Source organism: Geotrypetes seraphini, chromosome 5, assembly GCF_902459505.1.
Source record: "Geotrypetes seraphini chromosome 5, aGeoSer1.1, whole genome shotgun sequence".
Classification (NCBI taxonomy): Eukaryota; Metazoa; Chordata; class Amphibia; order Gymnophiona; family Dermophiidae; genus Geotrypetes; species Geotrypetes seraphini.
Window position 1 is genome coordinate 261,137,628 of NC_047088.1, and position 19,485 is coordinate 261,157,112.

The following is a 19,485-nucleotide window of genomic DNA, read 5'->3' on the forward strand; positions in this document are numbered from 1 at the left end:
CTAATTGATAACCAGATAATGTATTTCAAGTTTAAGTTTATTAAATTTACTTAATCACTCAGAAATACAAAGTCTATTCAAGCAGAAAAGAAAAGTAGGTTTGGTTCGTATGCTTTAGTACAAGGATTTCTCTTCCAGAGCCTTGACCATTCTTTCAGCATTTTCAGGTTCCTTTTTATTTTTACACCCTTTCATGTGTGCCTAAACTTAAAGACTTCTGTATCTTTTGCAAACACTTTTGCACAGTTCCTTCCATAGGGTCACTGAAATTGAAGAACCAGCACCAGTTCCAAACAAGTATCCGGTTGGTTAAGTTGCCTTCACCAGGATGGACTTGTTACCATCAAGCTCTGCATCCTCCCATTCAACCCGTTCTTGCTCATTTTATAACTTTCTGGGCTACTCCCGTACTGTCCTGTTTGCTTACCAGTCTTTGATACAAAACAGTCATCAAACGTCTTGTTGACATCAAGGTAAGCCATATCCACCATGCCTCTTTGACACATCAATTTTATCTACTCATAAAGAATTCAGGTTTTTCTCACAATTTCTTCCCCTTCAGAAACTATATCAATGGGTAGCCTGTAATTTACTTATTTCAAGGTGTAACATTATCTTTTCTTTAATATTATTCCCATAGTATTGCTCACTTCTGATCTTTGATTAATGAGGAGGTGCTGAAAAATTCTAAGCCCAAGAAGCCAACTTCCTAAATTCTGAGAATTATTGTGCCACTGCTGCTAAAAAGAGTATTATCTGATTTTGCTAAGTGCCAATTTGCTGAAACAAAATCCTCTGTTTTGACATTGTTTCAGATCATTGATTTGAACCCTATCCATGTAATTCCCTTCTTGGTTGGGCTGAGAACTTTCCAACACCTCCTTGTAGAATGAAGAGCTTCAGTCTCTGGCAACCAGAGCAGAGATTGTGATGTCATAATGCTCATTCCACCAATAAGAGCCAACCTCATCAGTGATGTCACAATGGCTTAATTGTCCTATAGTTGGCTCACTTTTATTACATACGAGGGGGTGCTGAAATGTTCTCAGTCCAACCAACCAACTTCCTAAATTCCGAGAATTATTTTGCCACTGCCGCTGAAAAGAATTAAGTGCCAATTTGCTGAAACAAAATCCTCTGTTTTGACATTGTTTCAGATCATTGATTTGAACCCTATCCATGTAATTCCCTTCTTGGTTAGGCTGAGAACTTTCCAACACCTCCTTGTAGAATGAAGAGCTTCAGTCTCTGGCAACCAGAGCAGAGATTGTGATGTCATAATGCTCATTCCACCAATAAGAGCCAACCTCATCAGTGATGTCACAATGGCTTAATTGTCCTATAGTTGGCTCACTTTTATTACATACGAGGGGGTGCTGAAACGTTCTCAGTCCAACCAACCAACTTCCTAAATTCCGAGAATTATTTTGCCACTGCCGCTGAAAAGAATTAAGTGCCAATTTGCTGAAACAAAATTCTATGTTTTGACATTGTTTCAGACCATTGATTTGAACCCTATCCACGTCATTCTCTTCTTGGTTGGGCTGAGAACTTTTCAGCATCCCTTTTCCAATTCCCCATGTATCTATAGCAGGGCTGTATCTGGTCTTATCCAGTCCCTGTGAACCTCCCGCTTCTTCCAGGACAAGAGTTATGGAGGATGTTGTTAGTATATTCCTGAGCTCATGTAATATCCTGGAGTCTTCAGCTTTGAGTCCCTGGGCCTTATTCAATCTCATTTGCTAGACTACATTTATCTTTCTCCTCCTATGTAATTTTGGTTTGCAATTGTATCATGAATCTGACCTTTTTCTGTAAAATACCAAGCAATTCTCCCTTTCCTCACAAATCCCACATAAGAACATAAGAATTGCCACTGCTGGGTCAGACCAGTGGTCCATCGTGCCCAGAAGTCTGCTCTCGCGGCAGCCCCTAGGTCAGAGACCAGTGTCCTAACTGAGACTAGCCCTACCTAGAAAGACTGGGCAAACTACAGCTATACACTCTTGAGGAGCGTAGAGAAAGGGGAGACATGATTGAGACATTTAAGTACATCACAGGTCGTGTCGAGGCGGAAAGCGATATATTCTTCCCCAGGGGACCCTCGGTCACAAGGGGGCACCCGCTCAAACTCAGAGGAGGGAAATTTAATGGTGACACCAGGAAGTATTTCTTCACAGAAAGGGTGGTAGATCACTGGAACAAACTTCCGGTGCAGGTGGTCAAGGCCACCAGCGTGCTCGACTTTAAGAATAAATGGGACATCCACGTGGGATCCCTATGGGGGTCGAGCTAAGGATCTGGGTCATTAGCACTCAGACTTGATGGGGTGGGTCAGAAGAGTGGGCAGACTTGATGGGCTGTAGCCCTTTTCTGCCGTCATCTTTCTATGTTTCTATGTTTCTACCTGCGTACGTTCTGGTTCAGCAGGAACTTTTCCAACATTGTCTTGAATCCCTGGAGGGTGTTTTCCCCTATAACAGCCTCCGGAAGAGCGTTCCAGTTTTCCACCACTCTCTGGGTGAAGAACTTCCTTACGTTCGTACGGAATCTATCCCCTTTTAACTTTAGAGAGTGCCCTCTCGTTCTCTGTACTTTGGAGAGTGTGAACAACCTGTCCTTATCTACCAATTCTATTCCCTTCAGTATCTCAAATGTTTCGATCATGTCCCCTCTCAATCTCCTCTGTTCGAGGGAGAAAAGGTCCAGTTTCTCTAATCTTTCACTGTATGGCAACTCCTCCAGCCCCTTAACCATCTTAGTCGCTCTTCTCTGGACCCTTTCGAGTAGTACCGTGTCCTTCTTCATGTACGGCGACCAGTGCTGAGCGCAGTACTCCAGGTACAGCGGCAAGTTAACCCTCTCCGATCTGTTTGTGGTCCCCTTCTTAATCATTCCCAGCATTCTGTTTGCCCTTTTTGCTGCTGCCGCACATTGCACGGGCGGCTTCATTGACTTGTCGACCAGTACTCCCAAATCTCTTTCCTGGGGGGTCTCTCCAAGTACCGCACCGGACATCCTGTATTCGTGTGTAAGATTTTTGCTACTGACATGCATCACCTTACATTTATCCATGTTAAACCTCATTTGCCATGTCGCTGCCCATTTCTCGAGCGTGTCTATGTCACGTTGCAGGTCTTCGCAATCCTCCCGTGTCTTCACTACTCTGAATAACTTTGTATCTTCTGCAAATTTAATCACCTCACTTGTCGTACCAATTTCCACGTGGTTTATAAATATGTTGAAGAGCACGGGTCCGAGCACCGAACCCTGCGGACTCCACTCGTGACGCTTTTCCAGTCTGAGTATTGTCCATTTACCCCCACTCTCTGTTTCCTATCCGCCAGCCAGTTTTTAATCCACGTGAGTATTTCACCCTCGATTCCATAGCTCTCAATTTTTCGAAGTAGTCATCTTATTCCCCTTTTCGATTTTCACTTTTCCTTCATATATCTAAATAACATTTTCCCCCTCCCTTTAAGAAAACTGCAAAAGAGGTTTATAGTGTCGGCCGTCATACTGAATGCTCTGCGTTGCCCTAACGGTCATAGAGATCCAAGCAGAGCATTCAGCGCTCTGGCTGGCGCTAAAAACCTCTTGCGTGGTCTATCTCCTCCTTTTAATGGGGCAGTTTTCTCCTGTTTGAGTCTCTATTTGCCTAACCACCCCCTGTCTCTCTGTGGTGGTCCTGAAAATTTCTGTCCACTCTCCTTTTTCTGTGGCTTTTTAATGATAAGCATTTTGGCCCAGACTCTCAAAATGGTGTTGTTCGGAAGGCACTGGTAGGCACCCAAAAGGCACCAAGTTAAGAATTTTAATTGGTCATTAATGGTGCGGAAATTGAACGCGCCATTAAAAACTAATTAAGAAAAGAAAGTAGGTGCCACGAGGCACCAACAAAAAAAGGCACCTGAATCACGTCTACACAATGCTTACCGGCGCTGAACGTCCAAAGAGGCATGCTTATGGGTGGGGTCAACATTCGGCGCCACTAGGCGTGATTCTACGTCGAATATAGGCACTGGAAATGTAGGCCTGTAAAACCCTTCAACACACGCCGCGAGTCTTAAAACAGCACCTTAGTGAGTGATGCTCGACCAGCGCCATGTTTTCAGGCGCCAACCCATTCCAGCGCTGTTTTGAGAATCCGGGCCTTTGCTCTAATCCTTATTGCGGTGTTTTTAGTGAATAATTCCAAACTCAGAGAGAACAAGCTTAAATAATAGCGCTGATTTTACCGCAAGACCTCAAACGCCCAAGGCAATGCTGCAACATTTTTTCGTGCCCTTACAGGGGTGATGTGTTCATCATCGGTCTTTGTTTAGGCTTAAGTTTTGTTACTAATTTTGAGCCGTTAATAAAAATCAAGCCTAAACAAAGACCGATGATGAACACATCACCCCTGTAAGGGCACGAAAATATGTTGCAGCATTGCCTTGGGCGTTTGAGCTCTTGCGGTAAAATCAGCGCTATTATTTAAGCTTGTTCTCTCTGAGTTTGGAATTGTTGGGGTTTTTTTTAACAAACTTAGATTTTTCCATTTAGTGCATTGTGGGCCTCTTTTTCAAAGGTGCGTTGAGCGTTTTAGCGTGGATTTAGTGCACGCTGAATCAACGCATGCACTAACCGCTAATGTATCCATAGGATAACATGCACGTGTTAGCGTTTAGCATGTGATAATATTTACCGCGTGCTAAAAAGCATAGCGCACCTTTGTAAAAGAGAGGGAGTGTCTTTAGTGAACCATTTCATTACTTCCCCCCCCCCCTGTGTGAGTTTGCTATCCAGAGATTTATCATCTTTAAATGCTCACTTTTACTGATGATCAAAATCTCTCCCCATTCTCTTCAGCGCCTGGATTCTCAGTAGGAAATGCCACGTGTTTCCTGTGGCAGGACAAGCTAGAAAATTCTGTAGCAAAGTTTCTCCAGTTCCAAATCAATTTATATATTTTGCACATAAAAATTAATATATGCTACATTTTGACTAATGGATCACCAAACCAGTTTTTTAAATAATGTAAATTGGTGTTTTTTATAATGCAAATATTTACTTTACACACTTGCTTATTGCTCTCATTTATTTTGTTCTTGGGATGGTGCCACTCTTTGGGATTCTAGAATCTTGTTACTCTGGGATTCCGGAATCTTGCTATTCTTTGAGATTCTGTATGGAATGTTACTACTCTTTGGGATTCTAGAATCTTGTTACTCTCTGGGATTCCGGAATCTTGCTATTCTTTGAGATTCTGTATGGAATGTTGCTACTCTTTGGGGATTCTAGAATCTTGTTACTCTCTGGGATTCCGGAATCTTGCTATTCTTTGAGTTTCTGTATGGAATGTTGCTACTCTTTGGGGTTCTAGAATCTTGTTACTCTCTGGGATTCCGGAATCTTGCTATTCTTTGAGATTCTGTATGGAATGTTACTACTCTTTGGGATTCTAGAATCTTGTTACTCTCTGGGATTCCGGAATCTTGCTATTCTTTGAGATTCTGTATGGAATGTTGCTACTCTTTGGGGTTCTAGAATCTTGTTACTCTCTGGGATTCCGGAATCTTGCTATTCTTTGAGTTTCTGTATGGAATGTTGCTACTCTTAGGGGTTCTAGAATCTTGTTACTCTCTGGGATTCCGGAATCTTCCTATTCTTTGAGATTCTGTATGGAATGTTGCTATTCCTTGGGTTTTGGCCAGTACTAGTGAGCTGGATTGGCCACCATGAGGTTAGACCATTGGGCTGACCCAGTAAGGCTATTCTTATATTTTTAATGGAGCACAGCACCACCTGGTATCAACGCTCCTAATCAGATCATAAGCATTAAAAAACACCTACCTAAAACACCCTCAATATTAGACTAAAAACTTTTTTTGTTATTTACTTCTTTTTCAAATATTTTAGATGCTGGTTTAATCCTATCGTGCAATATCACCACTTCATGCATAGAGTTCAGTAACAGTTTGTCCCAGTGGAGAGTAAACTCAGCCCACTTATCTTCAATTTCCTCTTTGTCATTTGTTCAAAGCAGTCCATCTGGCCTTAGCAGAGCATTGCAGATTCACATAATTGTTCTCGCCTGCCATTTACATTTTCAAGCCACTACACTGCCACTGACGCATGCAGCGTTTCGCGGTGATTATTCTTATTCCCGCTGCATCAGGGCAGAGGCGTACCTAGGGTATGTGACACCCGGGGCCCATTGTTTTTTTGACACCCCCGCCATCATTTTTGACACCCCCCAATGTAAAAAAATATTTTTAGTAATGTTCCCCCCAGGTGCCAGCCATGAGGGTGTGTTCCTGGCCTAGGATTCATGGTCCGGGAACTTCCCTTCTCACGGCCCAGTGCCAAGTCTCCGGATAGTCCCCGTGGCCCAGCACATTCCCAGCCTTCTCTCCCTTTACCTTCCGTGAAGCTGAAAAAACTGCCGGCCTCGGCAGTGATTCAGCTACGTCGCCTGCGGCTCCCCTTCCTGCTTTCCGTGTCTGCCTCTGCAATTTACCCGGGCGGAAACAGGAAGTTGCGTCATTGGCAGACGCAGAAAGCAGGAAGCGGAGCCGCGGGTGACGTAGCTGAATCGCTTCTGAGGCCGGCAGTTTTTTCAGCTTCAAGGAAGATAAAGAGAGAGAAGGCTGGGAACATGCTGGGCCACAGGGACTATCCAGAGCCTTGGCACTGGGCCGTGAGAAGGGGAGTTCCTGGACCATGACTCCCAGGCCGGGAATACTCCCTTCATGGCTGGCACCTGGGGTGGACTGCCCTGTCCCCCCTTGGTACGCCACTGCATCACGGTAACTCTCAGGTGGCTCCTTTCCTCGGTTTCTCCTTCTCTCCACAGTATACCTGTCGATCTCTTATCGGTCCTATTTACTCCCATTGCTTTCCATGGAAGTAAGGCCCAGATGTCTCAATCTGTCCTCATTTTTCTGGAGCCATATGGTAGCCCTAGCCCAGGGGTAGGCAATTCCGGTCCTCGAGAGCCGGAGCCAGATCAGGTTTTCAGGATCTCCACCATGAATATGTACGAGATAAATTTGCATGAACTGCCTCCTTGAGATGCAAATCTATCTCATGCATATTTATTGTGGATATCCTGAAAACCTGACCTGGCTCCGGCTCTCGAGGACCGGAATTGCCTACCCCTGCTCTAGCCCAATCAACAAAAGAAAGGGAAGCTACTGGCGATGATTGGAGAGGGGGAGGGAAGGAATCACAAACGCACACATAGCATTCCAACCAGCCGCCATCTTAGAATGATTTGGCTTTTGGTTTCCTGCTACTCTGTGGGAATGGACAGATTTTATAACCCTAGCCATGGCATGGCGAGAGCCTAGGGAACTTGCCGAGATGACCTCAACACTCCAAGTTGATATCTTGAAGTCAGGTCTCCTTAGGGTTACCAGATGTCTGGATTTACTTGATATGTAAACTTCCTGGAAATGTCCAGATTTCTTCTAATTTTGTAATCCGCTTAGAACCGCAAGGCACAGGCGGAATGGAAATCACTAATGTAATGTAATGTAATTTACCCAAACATGTCCTCTTTTTAGAGGACTGTCTGGATGGCTTGTCAAAATCCAGCACTTTGTCCAGGTTTTGAAAAGCTTCCAGCTTTGGACCTTGTCGGTAGAGCATCTGCGCATGTGCGAACGCACGGATGCAACGCAGTGATGTCATGCGTTTGCGCACATGGCGATGTCATCACGTAACACCTGGGCAGATGCCCTCCTGGCGCAGCTCCAAGCACTTGATGGGGGTGTGGCTGTGGGGGGGTGAGGCTGGGGCGAGACGAGGCGTTCAATTTCCACATTCCTAGATCCTAAATCTGTCAATATATTAATCCATTCTTTGGTCATATCTAAAATTGATTACTGTAATTCTCTTTTAATCAATATAACTCAGAAAGAAAAAAGACGACTTCAGATAATTCAAAATACGGCAATAAAACTAATCCACAAAGCGAAAAAATATGATCATGTCACACCAGTAATGATTAAATCACATTGGCTTCCCATCTCCCATCGAATTAACTTTAAAATTCTATTTTTAGTATTTAAAATACTAATCTTCAACGAACCGCAATTTATGTCAAGAATGATTATCCCTTACAATGCCCCACGCTCTCTACGATCATCTTCTTCAAACCTACTAACGATTCCCTCCTTGAAAATCATCGGCACAAGAAGAAATGATATATTTTCCGTTATGGCCCCTAAATTATGGAATTCTCTGCCAAGTTATATTAGAAATGAAAAAGATCTTTTATCTTTTAAAAAATTTTAAAAACCTTTTTGTTTCAAGACGCTTTTGATGTGTAATACGGCATATCTTGGACCCTTTATATTTTGTTACGATTATCAAACTCATTAATCTCCTTCCCTCCCCATTGTATTTTCCCTTTTATGTAAATTCCAACAGAAAATGAAATTGTAACTTTTCCCTTCTTTCCTCTTCATTCATGTTTGTCTCTATTTCGATTGCTAAAATGTAAACTGATCCATGTAGTTTGTTTTGTGATTGATTTGTCCAATTGTATGTGAGACCACCATCTAGTGGCTTTTAAATTGTACATCGCTTAGAAAATTTGTATAAGCGATTCATCAAACGTTAATAAAACTTGAAACTTGTGACCTGGGTGGAACGGGTCGGGGCTGGATAGAACTGGACGGGCCTGGAGGGGGGGCCATGGAGCTGGATTTTACTAGCCTAAAATCTGGTAACCCTAGGCCTCCTCAACCACACAGCAGTGATCGACAGATTCCAAAATGCCCTTTACCATGGGGCATGCCTCTCCAATGGGGCATACCATGGGGCATACCATGCCTCTCCAATGGGGCATACCATGGGGCATACCATGGCTCTCCAATGGGGCATACCATGGCTCTTCAATGGGGCATACCATGGGGCATACCATGGCTCTCCAATGGGGCATACCATGGGGCATACCATGGCTCTCCAATGGGGCATACCATGGGGCATACCATGGCTCTTCAATGGGGCATACCATGGGGCATACCATGGCTCTTCAATGGGGCATACCATGGGGCATACCATGCCTCTCCAATGGGGCATGCACCAACTCCATCCAGTGGGGCCCGTGAGCAACCACGTATTCTGTCGATTCCGATATACCTTATGTAAGACATGACCAAGCCCAGGAAAAATGGGACATTTCTGAGTGACCCAAAGTCAGTGGCCTGGGCACGTGTGTGAATTTCGAAGCAGGCAGCCCATCACCCACATTAACACAAAGCTTGAGCTTAATATCAACACAAGCAGACCGGCGGTCCAAGCAATAATATAGATTTTATAGAACGGATTTCTTTTGTTATCACTTATAAAGCAATACAATACATTGGGAAGAATGACAGACGTCTGTACAAAGGAAAGGGAGGGGATGTGGTGCCGAATATTAGCACACAGTGGAACAAATGCTATATTCATGAGTGAGGTCGCTATGGGCGAAGAGATACAAAATATAAACTATATTTCCATCTTTATAAATACAGGCATTTATACTTTTAACTCTTTTATTTTCGAACTTATCACCTGTAAAGGTGCAACACAAACAGAATTAAACACTGTTGAAAATGTTTCTTAACATTGATTATTAGCAGAGGCGCAGTAGGTCGAAATATAAATCCCCTTACCTTCTAAATGTGTTTTACAAGCCATTTACCCCCCTCCTTTTACAAGACCATAGCGTGGTTTTCAGCGCCGGGTGCGGCGATCAAAGGAATTCTGTGAGAGTCGGAGATGTTACTGCCGGCCCTGGCGCTAAAACCCACACTACGGTTTTGTAAAAGGGGGAGGGGTTAGTGAAGAACCAGAGCCACATTGCTGTACATCTGTTTTCAGTTTTAAGGTTAACGACATTGCAGTAGGCATGGCTTTGGAGCGGTGGGTGTTGATGATCTGTGAGTGGGAAAATGACACTAAATATTGGCTACATGCCTGGTGAGATGAGGGTTTGGGTTCAACATATCTGTCGTACCAGAAGTACTCCAATCAGATGGGAGAAAATGGAGGAGGTAAAAAAAAAAAAATTACAACTCCATGCATTTGGATCTACATTCCGAGAACAGGGTTCATCCTTTCCTGGGTTTACCTGAATGCATGCAACGGGGAGGCAACAGGGTACACCCAGCACTGGATTAACCCTGTGTTGCGGATTTGGATCCAGTTGACAGCCTTAGCATTGAATAGGAAAAGGACGGATTGAGCCATCTGGGTTTTACTTTCGTTGCTTTCAATAGAAGTAAAACCCAGATGTCTCCATCTGGCCTCCTTACTTCCATTGCTTTCAGTGGAAGTAAAACCTGGATGTCTCAATCCATCCTCCTTTTTCTGGAGCCATATGGTAACCCTCGGGCCTAGGCCAGGGGTAGGCAATTCCGGTCCTCGAGAGCCGGAGCCAGGTCAGGTTTTCAGGATATCCACAGTAAATATGCACGAGATAGATTTGCATCTCAAGGAGGCAGTGCCTGCAGATCCATCTCATACATATTCATTATGGAGATCCTGAAAACCTGACCTGGCTCCGGCTCTCGAGGACCGGAATTGCCTACCCCTGCCCTAGGCCATTGAAGAGCATGAAGACCTGTTTCCACCTTCGACCTGATTAAATAGTGAGTATTCTTTTTGTGGTATAAGAGAACGTCTAACTTCCAATGAATGTTTTGGCAAGTCCTGTTCCCTGTATTTGGCATTTTTGACTTCACCCAGCTCAAGCAGTTAGATCTAGTCCTGCTTTTCTTAGGGGAATGAGAACCACAATTCCAGGCATGTAATGAGATAAAACCAAGACTGGCCTGAGTGAGCTGAGTTCTGTACTGTAGTGCATATAGCTCCTATGAAAACGTTTGTGTGTACGTGTCTATGGAGACAACGAGGTCTGACTGACAGAAATGGTGGTAGATGCGTGGAACAGTCTCCCGGAAGAGGTGGTGGAGAAAGAGACTGTGTCTGAATTGAAGAGGGCCTGAGATAGGCCCGTGGGATCTCTCGGAGAGAGAAAGAGATAATGGTTACTGCGGAATGGGCAGACTGGATGGGCCATTTGGCCTTTATCTGCCGTCATGTTTCTATATGTCTGAAAAGCAATGTTCAAACACATTGCATCATTGTGGAACTGAGCAGAATCACACACCTCTCTCTTTGAATATCAGACATTTACATAAAGAATTATTTATCTGCATAAAAACGGTTTCTCATTAGACTTCCCTGCAAAGCCAATGCCATGTTTAAGCGAACTCAAATAACTTCAAGCTCAACAAGGCCCGGGGGGAAGAGAGGAAGGAGCTTTCCAATTGGCTAGTTTGTTAATGCTATTCTAAGTCATGTGATCATTCAGGAGCTTTCCAATTGGCTAGTTTCTTAACGCTATCCTAAGTCATGTGATCATTCAGGAGCTTTCCAATTGGCTAGTTTGTTAACGCTATCCTAAGTCATGTGATCATTCAGGAGCTTTCCAATTGGCTAGTTTGTTAACGCTATCCTAAGTCATGTGATCATTCAGGAGCTTTCCAATTGGCTAGTTTGTTAACGCTATCCTAAATCATGTGATCATTCAGGAGCTTTCCAATTGGCTAGTTTGTTAATGCTATTCTAAGTCATGTGATCATTCAGGAGCTTTCCAATTGGCTAGTTTGTTAATGTTATTCTAAGTCATGTGATCATTCAGGGAGCCATATTTCCCTCCTCCTTGCTTAGCTGTCTTGTCACTTCCTCTTGGTTCACCTTAATCACCCTCATGTGAGAGAAAATATGGAAATAACATCTGGAGAAGTTGACAGAATCAGGAAAGAGACAGAGGGTAACACTGTTCACTTTGATGAAAAGCCAATCTAAATAATTTAAAGGATATGGAAAGGAAAAAAAAAAAATCAACATAATCTGGGCCCCAGACATTCCCACTCTCATTAGAAGAGAAACTTAACATAATTTCCAAATTCAGCCTACACTCATATCGCAATTTGTTTAAATCAAGAAAAACAAATCTACAAGCAAGTGGCTCTAGAAAGGCAAAAACGGTCGTGTTCAAAGACCAACTTGTGTGAAAAAGTGCATTTTTAAAAATAACATCTTTGGCAAGAGCATACATTAGGTGGCTGCTTATGTTATATAGATGTGTAGGTGTTGTTGCTTGTGTTTTCCGTGGTTTACTTGAGTAGATCCTGATATATTTCAGTGTCATACCGGTAAATATATCACTCTGTGTTCTTCCGCAAACATCAGATTCGCCACCAGTGAGCAAGTAAAGAAAGCCCTATGCAACAGTACGGACCTGATCGCGCAGAGTGTCATAGAAACAGAACCATAGAGGTCGGGGGAATACATTGGGCTGTACTTGCAAGAGAACAGCAGAGCAGCTGAACACGAGCTGTTTTGGGGCCATGATTGAGACGTTTAAATATATTACAGGCCGTATCGAAGTGGAAGACGATATCTTCTCTCTTAAAGGACCCTCGACCACAAGAGGGCATCCGCTGAAAATCAAGGGCAGGCAATTTCATGGTGACACCAGGAAGTATTTCTTCACCCAAAGGGTGGTCAATCATTGGAATGAACTTACACTACAGGTGATCAAGGCCAGCAGCATGCCAGATTTTAAGAAAAAATGGGATACGCATGTGGGATCTCTAGCGGGACGAAGTTAAGAGGGTGGGTCAATAGGGTGGGCAGACTTGATGGGCTGTGGCCCTTTTCTGCCGTCATTTTCTATGTTTCTATGTAAACATCAGTTTTAACCCGCAGGGTTGTTTCCCGTAAAATAATTCAGTCAGAAGTTAAAGCAAACAGCCCCCCTCAACCCCGTTTTACAAAACCACGGAAGTGGTTTTTTTTAGCGCAGGTCGGTGCGCTGAATGCTCTACTCTGCTCCCGACGCTCATAGGAACTCTGAGCGTCAGAAGCAGCGCAGAGCATTCAAGTCGCTGGCCTGCGATAAAAACTGCTTTTGCGGTTTGGTAAAGGGGGAGGAGGGGAATCTCTCAATGATGTGCTTCTGGATAACTAAATGACTGTTATAACATTGTCAGTGGCATCACTGGATTATTTTAGGCCACAAACCTTTTTCTGCTTTAAATTCTAGTTTGTAGCTCAGGAGGGCCATGGTTCGACTTTTGCCGTTTGCAGCACCCCCTGGTGGCTGTGATACATTGCAGTTTCAAACAGATCTTCAAACTCGCTAGGTCATGAAAGGTTTACATGCCCAAGTCCAAAGGCTACATTTTGTTAATAAGGACGGACTTTGCACTTCTGATGATTTGCACTGACCGGCACGACCCTGAGTCTTAGTCTCTCTCGAGGTTCTAGTGCTTCAGGGTTCTAGAGTCCTGGTCATGAGCCCATAAGATCTGTTCTAGGAAAATACCCTGAGAGAAGCATTAACACAATATGAGCAGCTGAAAAGTGGGTCTTAGGGAAGGAGACGCTTGAGACTAAAAGTCAGACCCATGCAAAAAAAAAGGTTCAAAACAGGTTAGAACGATTAAACCAGTGCGGCAGTGGGTGGGGTGTGAAGGAGAGCCTGGAAAGAGAAAAGGTAAGCTCTTAGCTAGAAGAAAATAAATCCAATTCTTTTCCAGCTGCTGCAAATCCTCACAGGTGCAGAGGCAATTTCTTTAAGATACATAAAGGGCTGAGAATATTAAATCAGCAAACATTAAGAACAGAAGTCTCTTCTTCTGCAAAGGTCACGCACATGCAGTCATCTGTGCCAGAATTTCTTCCAAGGAGCTGATTTGTTTCAACTGCCTAGAAGGGACTCATAAGCTGGTATCTAGCAATGGCAAAGGCCCCTAATGACCCAAATTGATACTTACATCTGCCTTCCTATGAATGAGCAATGAAGGTCAAACAACTGTCCCACCCTCACCATCTCTCTCTAAATTTAGATCAAGAACACCCTGGCGAAGGCCAGGGTTGTGGCTAACCTGCAAATCAGGCAGCACAACTCAGGGGTCTCAAAGTCCCTCCTTGAGGGCCGCAATCCAGTCGGGTTTTCAGGATTTCCCCAATGAACATGCATGACATCTATGTGCATGCACTGCTTTCAATGCATATTCTGAAATCCTGAAAACCCGACTGGATTGCGGCCCTCAGGGAGGGACTTTGAGATCCCTGACTCAGGCCAAGCACAGCCATCTCGCATGATGACAGGAAGCTGGCCTGAACTAGTGGAAAGTGGATACTGGGAATGGGTGCGTCATCGGTCCTCAATGTCCGCGTCGATCCTGAACATTTCTGATGATGCCCCGATCTGGCAACGAAAAAAGAGATTCCAAGTGATGTGAAGGACTTAAAAGCTGGCCTCAGCTGACTGCTGGCTGACCAGAGGTCTGGGGCTAATGGTCAGAAATCCAAGGGGAACGTGCCGAGGAGTGGAGAAGCTGAGCGTCAAACATCGGCTCAAGCCCTGGAAAAGTTCCCTCATCCGCACAAACTCCCTTTTCAAGGGAGCACCAGAATCTTCCTTCCGTGCACTCACATGCAGCCAAGCACACTTACTCACTCACTCCAGGCACGATTGAAGGGACAGAGTAAAAGGCAAAACTGCCCCCCCCCCCCCCAAGATAAATAAAACATAAAACAGCAGGCCTAAGTCATACCTAACACATCGTAATATTAGCATAAGGGCAGTCGTTCCAAATCTGCCCAGCTTGCTGATACAAAGAATCCATTTTTATGCCTTTAGTGATACATACAGGAATCTATACAAGTTCTGTACAGTATATAGGAGAGATGATACACAGAAAGCAATATGGCAAAAATAAATATCTCAGTTTTTTTTGTCAATTTAAGCACTTTAAATTTGATTAGCTGACAATATTTTGTCAGTATATTTCATATATATATATTATCTATCAGCAAGAAGAGGCTGCTTGTGTCTGGGTGACTTGGATGTCTGGATTGTGTTTTGACGGGGCATAATACACCTCATTTCATATTTACAGACGCTGTAAGCTCTGACCTTGCAATGAAAGTCCTTTCTGTCCTCCTGGTGCTCTGTGACTTCGTCAAGCCAGGATGGTAGGGAGGCAGGAGCGAAGGGGACCTCAGGACGTCAACCCCACAAGTCTGTCGGAAGCGAGATGCTGGGCTAGGTGTGGCAATTCTTATGATCTTAATTCATCATGGCCAAATGTGTGTGCAGGGGGGGCGGGGGTGGGGGAAGAACCCTAAAAGCCACTGATCATAAAGCATGATCATAGCACAGACTGGTGAGTGCCCTTTAAGAAGCAGATTTAATGCTCCTCCGTCCCTCAAACAGTGCACAACTTTTATTCCAGGAAAAGTATAGTATCGCACCCTACAAACCCTCTTAATCTGATACAGCATGATAACAATGGATATCAAGAAATAGCCAAGGAGGTAGAGAAGCAAGCTGTGCAGCGGGACTAGCTCAGCAGTGTCTGAAAATTCACACATCGTTATGTTTTCATAGAAAGCAGTGGTCTTCATTCATTTTAGGCTGGGACACCTTTGCATTCTAATGAACTGAAGAAAAGCCACCAGATATCTTCCCCTGCAGGGACACAACGCTGCGGACCAGTGTGTGTCAGTGACATCCATCCCCACTAGCCCACCTTTAAACTTCATTAGGGGAGGGGGAGCATTTCCAAATGCCTTCTCTTTTGTCTATTGCCAGACGTCTTGTCCTTCAAACACGGGGCTTTTTCCCTCTATCCGCATTTCCTCTTTCTGTCCTGAGCCCGGTAAGAAAGGCAGAGTAGCACAAAAAAAAAAACCCAAAAGACAATAGAGGCTGCCCCAGAGGTTTCTGGGGGTCACCATTGAAGAACAATGTTGCAAAGCATTGCCAATGCCTTTTTGCCCTTCTCCCCCTACCCAATTTTTCTCATAAAGTGCTATCCCAGTTCTGTTATTTACCACCCCAAACTCCTACTAAGTGCTCAACAAACTGGGCCAATTGCATGTTTCAAAACAATGCAAGGAAGTTTTTTTTCACCCAAAGGGTCGTGGACACCTGGAATGCGCTACTGGAGGAAGTGATCAGGCAGAGTACGGTACAGGGATTCAAACAGGGATTGGACGGATTCCTGAAGGATAAAGGGATCGTGGGATACTGAGAGAGGTGCTGGGATGCAACATAGGTATAGAAAGCTAACCAGGTAATAAGTATAGAAACCCAACCAGCTCGTGCATGTGCAAGACCGAAGGGTTAGGACTTCGATGGGAAGATAGGACTCAATGGGAAACCAAGGTGGCAAGGGGGCCCTTCTAGTGATTCAGACAGGTCGTGACCTGTTTGGGCCGCCGCGGGAGCGGACTGCTGGGCAGGATGGACCTATGGTCTGACCCGGCGGAGGCACTGCTTATGTTCTTATCTCAGCTACTTGAAAGGATCAGGTGTAGAAATATAGAAAATATGGTGTCAATGTTCAAAGTGATTTAAAAGCAAGACATTGTAATTAAACCCTGGAATTCATTGCCAGAGAATGTGGTGAAATCAGTTAGCTTAGCAGGGTTTAAAAAAGGTTTGGATATTTACCTAAAAGAAAGGTCCATAAGCCATTATTAGGCTGGATTGGAATTATTATACTAAAAAGTCCACTTCTTATTCCTAGGATAAGCAGCATAAAATCTGTTTTACTACTTGGGATCCAGCTAGGTACTTGGGACCTGAGTGGCCACTGTTGGAAACAGGATACTGGGCTTGATGGACCTTCGGTCTGTCCCAGTATGGCAATTCTTATGTGAGCCAAGTATAGGACAATCAAGGCATTGTGACATCACTGCTGAGGTTGGCTCTTAGGCATTGGTGGAATGAGGCGTTTTGACATCACAATCTCAGCTCTGGAATGTTGCTACTCTTTGGGTTTCTGCCAAATTGAGACAGTGCATGCAAATCTATCTCATACATATTTGTTGTAGATATTCTGAAACCCCAATGAGACTGGGTTGGGAATGGCTATGCTAGAGGTTGTGGCAGCCATTTTGAAGCTGGAGCCGCAAAGAGCAGTAGCGGATAGAGATTGTTCCTGCCCTTTGTACCCTAGACCAATATTTCTCAACTCGGTCGAGGAGTACCCCCTTGCCAATGAGGTTTTCAGGATATCCACAATGAATATGCAATGAGATAATGTATGCAAATCAATCTCATGCATATTCATTATGGATATCCTGAAAACCTCATTGGCTAGGGTAGTATTTCTCAACTCGGTCCTGGAGTACCCCATTCAAGATATCCACACTGAATATACATAAACTTGATTTGCGTGCACTGCCTCTATTATATGCAAATTTCTTTCATGCATATTCATTATAGATATCCTGAAAACTTGACTGGAAAGAGGGTACTCCAGGACTGAGTTGAGAAACCTGCCCTAGACCACCAGGGATTTTAAAGGTAGGCCCAGAAGGCATACAGAGGGTGGGATGAGAATCCATGTCCTGAGGAACTTTGCTCTGGAGGGAGGATAAGAATGGAGGGGGGAAGTTACTCTTTGGGGGTGGAAGAAGGAAGGAAGGATTATAAGAACCTGGGTGGGGGAGGGACCTCAACAGATTGTCTTATGTGAGTCTTGGCTAATATTTTGTCTCTTATGTGGGTGACCAGTTGAATATCAACTGAGATTGTCTTTGGTACCAACACCCAGGAGAGATCTGGTCAGACATGGTCCAGCATTGAATATCCATATCAAATTCAGCTGGCAATGGTAAACATATAAGAACTGGCTGAATACTGACTGGCATATGTTAACAGCCACCCCAGGACAAAAATGAAGAGATGGAAATCTCTCCGGAAGCACCTCTCTTTCCTGTCTCTCCTTCAGCCTCCAGCATAGAAGCTTAACATTTCAGTGCAGGGTCATAGAATACAGGCTGTAAAAGCTTTATGACATAGAGAGGTCATTTCTGGCCATGAACCATTTCTGAAGCTGACCAGGGGTGATCAAGAAACAGGTTCAGAATTGTGAAATCAGAGTGTGCTCTTGGATCAACCAAAGGGATGCTTATTGAACCTGTGTGCTAGAAGCTGCCATAGGACTGTGGGTCTGCCTAAGTTCTCACAACTGATCTATCAGGTACTTGTACCATGTGCTCTGCAAAGGCCACATGGCTACGAGTCATTGAGCCATACCAGTTTGTTTGTCATGGCATAAATTGACTTTAAGTTCTATTAAGTAGAGGACTCAAAGACCATGGGGCTTGTCTCTGGAGTGTCCTTTTTGCAAGAAAAGCTACAATAAGTTCTCATTAGCTTTACTTAGTGCCTCACTGGCTTTCCACTCATACACATGAACCCTTGCATTTGGGGGAGCTTAGGAAAATAGACCTTCATGTGGCAGAATTGCTTAGGACGTCAGCTCCCAGAATGCCCTGTGAAACGAGTATGCTTAAGTGGGCGTGGTATTTCAAAATGCGCTGCAGTGTACGATATGATTCCAAGCCTTAGAATACACTGGGATATAACTGAAAGATTTCTTGGATAACTGCTGAAGCCACTTTAGCACGGTCCCTTTCAAAGGGCACTATAACATGCACGAACGAGGAAGTGCATTAAAAAGCTGATGGATTGGAAGCTCTGAGGTGTCCATTCCCAATCTTAGCAACAAAGACTCTTTGAAAGGGGCTAAAATATGTTTCCTCATAAAATGTGCCACTACTTATCATTTGCATTGCGTTACTGAATATATGCCGTGAAACAGCCGCCATGTGAAGAAAGAGAGGGCAGTGTGCTTCTCATCAAGAATGTGTGGCCTGCTGGTTATAACGAGGAAAGCTTTTTAATGCCAAGGAACATTCTAGATTCTACTGTTGATTTGACAATGGTGGTTGTCTATTCTGAGATATCTTCACTTAACGATATACAGACGTAGAAACACCTGACCTTATAAATACACAACTGTGTGAGTTCTTGCTAACACACGGAGTTATCGTTGATGAAAAATCTGTATTTTGTGTTTTTAAGGCAGCATCTAGGTTTTGTTCAAAATTGAAGATCTACGTGATTATGCAATTGATCCAACAGCCACACCGATTTCAGTCTTCAAAAAACCCAACTTTGCTTTTACTTATATTTCCTTGGACAAGAAATCACTGGCATCCTTTCCGTTTCGCTTATGGTTTTCACCATCCCCCGCCACACAACTCAGACATTCACCAATTCACTTCCTTCTACCACAATGCACGTCCTCTCTCTCCCTCTTGCATCCTTTTCCAGTCCTCCTTTAGAACAACAGCGACTACACAGTTCCTGGCATGAAAGACCTCGCAGGCTCATCTCTTCTGGGAGCCAATCATGACCCTTGAGACAAAGTTGACAATGGCGGCAGCAGGTTGATTGGGGTCCAGCTCAGCGAAGAGGTGACAGACATTGTCAGTTGTGCTGCCTTGCTTGCGGGCCACAAATCCAAAGAGTCTAGGTGAGAAAAACAGAGAAAGATAAAAATGGTCATAGGATGAAGCAATTTTTGGCCATGGAAGCTCAGGTGTATCATCACAAATGGTTGATTC

At 44.1% G+C, this 19,485-nt stretch overlaps 1 protein-coding gene across 8 annotated transcripts in view; it reads right to left on the minus strand.

The window, feature by feature from the left end:
* Positions 1 to 17,251: 17,251 nt before the first annotated feature.
* Positions 17,252 to 19,485, minus strand: part of TNS1 (tensin 1) — a 606,988-nt gene continuing 604,754 nt past the window's right edge. For all 8 annotated transcript variants that reach the window (XM_033945996.1, XM_033945995.1, XM_033945994.1 and 5 more), the window contains one exon: positions 17,252 to 19,390. In XM_033945996.1, coding sequence (XP_033801887.1) covers positions 19,249 to 19,390 — 142 coding nt within the window. In that variant the 3' untranslated portion in view covers positions 17,252 to 19,248. The remainder of the gene's footprint in view (positions 19,391 to 19,485) is intronic.